Source organism: Lottia gigantea, assembly GCF_000327385.1.
Source record: "Lottia gigantea unplaced genomic scaffold LOTGIsca_51, whole genome shotgun sequence".
In the NCBI taxonomy this organism is placed as follows: Eukaryota; Metazoa; Mollusca; class Gastropoda; family Lottiidae; genus Lottia; species Lottia gigantea.
In genome coordinates, this window is record NW_008709752.1 from 532,228 (window position 1) to 536,756 (window position 4,529).

Below are 4,529 nucleotides of genomic sequence, written 5' to 3' on the forward strand. Positions count from 1 at the left end.
GACAAGAAGAAAATAAAGAATTTGTTAAGCTCTTTAATGAGCAGAAATTCAGATCTAGAACTGCTATTTTAAAAGTCTGGTAGGAATATCCTACCAACATGTTCTTCCAACCTATACCAGCTAAAGATAAAATCACTTTCACGAATAGAATAGGTAAAAAGAAAAATGGCATTAAAATCAGGTTCAGAAATGGTTTCTGTCACGACGTTTTAACATCGGTCGATATTCAAGAAATAGTGAAAGCCGGTGGACGAATTATTAAAATATTAGATGGTATAGTTTACGAAGAAAATTTTAAAACTCCACCCTATAGAGATTATATTTTAATTTTGAGAGATCTAAGAAATAAATATAAACGAGAAGATAATATCGTAGGTAGTAATTGCATGAAATTATTAGGTAATTCATTGTATGGTAAATCTATTCAAAAGGATATAAATACATCGAGACATTTATGGAGTGAAGTGACTTTAAAAGCCAACTTCGATTCACACGTTATACACTATGAAAAAGTAAATGATAGTCAATATATAGTTGAGATAAATGAAGAAGAAAAAGAATTTGACTGTACACCTCCTAAATCTACATGACTAGCACCTTGTCATTTGGGATCATTCGTTTTATCTCACGGTAAAAAAATAATAATGATAGATGGATTTTATAAGCCTGAAATATACTATACGGATACCGATAGTTTATACATTTCGTCTAGCAATTGGGATAAATTAAATGAAGCTGGGTTGGTGTCCGAAAATGATTATTGTAAAGGAAAGAATGATTACGGTGATGGTGGAATTATATTTGGTTTATATTTAGCGCCAAAATTAATTACAATATCATTCTAACTTCCGATGGTGTTCTAAAAGAAATAAAAACGTTTAAGGGTTACTCTAAAGATAAGATAACCGTAGACGATTATATTCGATTAGCTAGTGGACAGGATGTAACGAATGAATTTAAGAAACCATGGGTAAAAAGTTTCACCAATGGAGTAGTTATTCCAAAGGATGATGATAAACAAAAGAAAGTTTTTAGAAGTTATGTAAATCTCGTTAAGAGAAAAGCACCAAACAGTGAAGGAATCATGTATCCTTACAACGACGGAAAAGAATTGAACATGGATGAAAACTACGAATTTGATGATTTCGATTATCTAACTATTCAAGAAGAGAATGAAGAGTGTTAATTTTTTTGTTTTAAATGGAGTTGAATAACAATTTCCTCGTTACCAAAATCTATAAACCTATATTTACCATCTTTGATTTCCAGATTTATATATTTAATCATAAAGGAATTAAGTGGTAAATACGTCGTTTGAAATGGTTTCTCTATAATTCTATATCCTATCGGTACAGTGAATGTTGGAAGACTGTAAATAATCTGACGTTTGTATTTATTGAAAAATCCAGCGTTTATCAAATTGCAATGTATATTTATCACATCGATATCATTCTCGATATTAGCTTTGTGTGGTGCTAAAGTGGATTGGGTGTATAGTCGTTTATCAACTCCTAGTAACGTATTCAATGAATTTTCTACGTTGAAATCAACTTGACTATTATTTCTTAATATCAATTTTATTTTGTTCAGATTCAAATTACCTTCGAATTCAATATTGTTTTTACCATTTACACTTCCTCCATATTCAGATAGGTATTCTTCCTGGTAGTAAACGAATGGTTTTGAACGTAACTCCATTATCTGTTGATATTGTTATTTGATTATTTTTTTCGTTGATATTTCTAATGAAATTGTAAGCAGAGAAATACTTTAATCCCAATTCATATTCTTGATTGCGATCGAGTTCGTACTCATAATCTAGAGACAATTTGATGTCTGATTTATTTGAGGTGATGACGAATAGTTGTTCTTTATTTGACATTTTCAATCACGCTTTTATAATCATTTTTATCTATGATACCTTTTCCTAGGAGTCTTTTTAGTATACAATTCACTTCATTATATTGTCTGTGCGATCGATGTCCTTCCTTCATTGCCGCTAATATTACTCGTAATCTATTAAGCAGTTCATCGTTGTTGTCGAATAAAAACGTTATACCTTGTCCAGATGCCACCATATCATCTAAATCGTCTATTTCTTGTATGATTGGTGGATAATCTTCTGCATAATCATCTGATTCCTCTTCATCAGGAATAACTTTATTTAAATATGTTTCAACTGCTTTCGATCCTCTTGTTTCGGGTCCCGACTTTCTTATTGCATGTAGAAATTTTGAGTATGCTAGTAAATCCTTGTAATTGGCAATGCCAATATACCCGCCATTCATTAAATCTATTAACCCTTTCTTTAATGTAAATATTAAGTCTTTTGAATCGATTTTGAATATAGGGGAATTTGCCCTAAATTTAATTCTAAATCCATTAAACAATAACCCCTCATCATCAATGATTGGTGTAATACTCTTTGATAAATCTGCTTTAGGGTTTGAAAAAAGACTATTAATATTAACTAATGTCCCAATTATAATACCACCATATGGATTCGGTTCTGGGTGATGAGGTTCTACAGGACGAATGGGTTCTTTAGGAGGGATGAGTCTCTTTTTAATATCCTCTTGAGATTTTAATATGGGTTGAGTTTGTAGATTTTCCGTTAATCCGAGTTGTTGTAATCTGATAATTTCAACTTGGGTCTTTACTTTATTCTTAGCTTGGATATATTCTTTATTTCTTTTTAAAATATTATTCCAATCGTTACTCATTTCTAAAAAAATAAAATTAACATATGTCGATCATAACTCTTTCACCCGCGGGTTTTTTAGTATTTAAAAATACATATCCATGTTCATCTTGGTTTCTCCATTGACCTTTACAAACTTTTTTGAATGCATCTCTGTCCATTCCGTGAATTCAAATAATAAAAAACAATTTGCATTTTTTCTAATGAACATAGAATCCATCCCGTAAAAAAATTGGGATTGGTATATGCAGTGACAGTTGTGATGTCTTCCCTTCGTGAAGAATTCTTGTTGAACAGCTTGATTTCTTTGTCAAACAATATTAAGTTCTTTCGTTTGCTATCAATATTAGACAAGTCTAGATCATTAACATTTTTCGTAAGAAAAACTTTTATATCCGTTGGATTCTTTCCTTCGATGTAGTTATCTATAATATATTTTATTTCCACTTCTTCTTCGTTTTCTTCGAAATATTGAAATAGGTCTTGAACATCTTTCTTTGGTAGATATTCTAAAGCTTTGAGAAATTGATAATACGATTGCTGTTGTTGTGTAGATATACAAAGAATCGAAATCTAAAAGGTTTGGTGTTGTCAACATGTTAAAAGTTTTCCCAGAACCGGAACTACCGCATATACACATGAACTTTGGGTTATTTCTGAATGATTTTTTGTCCATTTTTTATTATTTTAATTTGTTCCAAAAATCACTCCTTCTCTTTTATACTTTGAAAGAAATATTCCTTCTCCAGTGTGTATATTTTTTAAAAATATTCCATTACCCTTATGTTTGACTTTGACTTCTCCCGTATCAATACTATCTACTAATTTATTTAATCCTTGTTTAACAGTTTTCTTGGTTTCTTCCCCAAATCTTTTTCCAAATTCTTTTATTGTGCCTATCATATCTCCCACTCCTGAACCTCATGCTTTCTTTTCCAGTGCTAAATTATGTGTACGTTCTTCAGCGGCTTTAGCATCATCTGCTTTCTTTGAGAGGACTGTTTTTGTTATTCTAATAGCCGCTGTAATACCACCAAATATTAAAGGTAGAAGGAAAGGTAAAAATCCACCTTCTTTTGCGTTCGCCTCAATTCTTTCTAAATCTATATCGTCTCTGACTTTACAGTGAGTTTTTTAGTTATGCTGATATTTTTACCGTTGAAAGTTATTACAGCTGGTGAAGCTGTTTCAATAGCTTCTATTATTTTCATAACTAAAGTTTCTGGTTTCATTTTTAAGGGTGTATTTTTTACTCAATTTTTTATTATTTTAATTTGTTCCAAAAATAACTCCTTCTCCTTTATACTTCGAAAGATATATTCCTTCTCCAGTGCGTTTGTTTTTTAAAAATATTCCATTACCCTTATGTTTGACTTTGATTTCTCCTGTGTCAATACTATCTTCTAATTTATTTAATCCTTGTTTAACAGTTTTCTTGGTTTCTTCACTTTTTCCAAATTCTTTCATTGTGCCTATCATTTCTCCCACTCCTGAACCTTTCTTTTCCGTTTTAGGTTTTTCAACCTCTGCTGCCAACTTTTCCATTTTTAAATTATGTCTACGTTCTTCGGCTGCGTTCTTTTCATCGGTGGCTTTTTTAGCAGCAGCCTCTGCAATAGCAGCTTTCTTTGCGTTGGCAACGCCTACTCCACCAGCTGCAGCACCAGCTATTGTACCGGCTGCAATAAGTCCACTAAATATTAAAGGTAGGGAAAATATATATCCACCTTCTTTTGCGTTCGCGTCAATTCTTTCTAAATCTATATCGTCTCTGACTTTACAATATTTGTATTTGTCAATAAGTTTTTTAGTTATGCTGATATTTTTA

General features: G+C 31.4%; 3 protein-coding genes across 3 annotated transcripts in view; 1 reads left to right on the plus strand and 2 right to left on the minus strand.

Moving 5' to 3' along the window:
* Window positions 1-98: 98 nt before the first annotated feature.
* Window positions 99-590, plus strand: LOTGIDRAFT_165368 (hypothetical protein; the record flags this gene model as incomplete). The annotated part of the gene is made up of 1 exon (XM_009062386.1): window positions 99-590. The coding sequence occupies one exon, from the start codon at window positions 99-101 to the stop codon at window positions 588-590; it is 492 nt and encodes a 163-aa protein (XP_009060634.1).
* A 1,281-nt stretch (window positions 591-1,871) lies between these two features.
* Window positions 1,872-2,862, minus strand: LOTGIDRAFT_165369 (hypothetical protein; the record flags this gene model as incomplete). Its single annotated transcript, XM_009062387.1, has 3 exons — window positions 1,872-2,179; window positions 2,492-2,725; window positions 2,769-2,862. 3 exons carry the CDS (start codon window positions 2,860-2,862, stop codon window positions 1,872-1,874), a joined length of 636 nt encoding a protein of 211 aa, XP_009060635.1.
* Window positions 2,863-3,622: 760 nt separating this feature from the next.
* Window positions 3,623-4,529, minus strand: part of LOTGIDRAFT_165370 (hypothetical protein) — a gene marked incomplete at both ends in the record, with an annotated part of 1,536 nt that continues 629 nt past the window's right edge. The window contains 2 exons of the mRNA XM_009062388.1: window positions 3,623-3,723; window positions 4,063-4,380. Coding sequence (XP_009060636.1) covers window positions 3,623-3,723; window positions 4,063-4,380 — 419 coding nt within the window. The remainder of the gene's footprint in view (window positions 3,724-4,062; window positions 4,381-4,529) is intronic.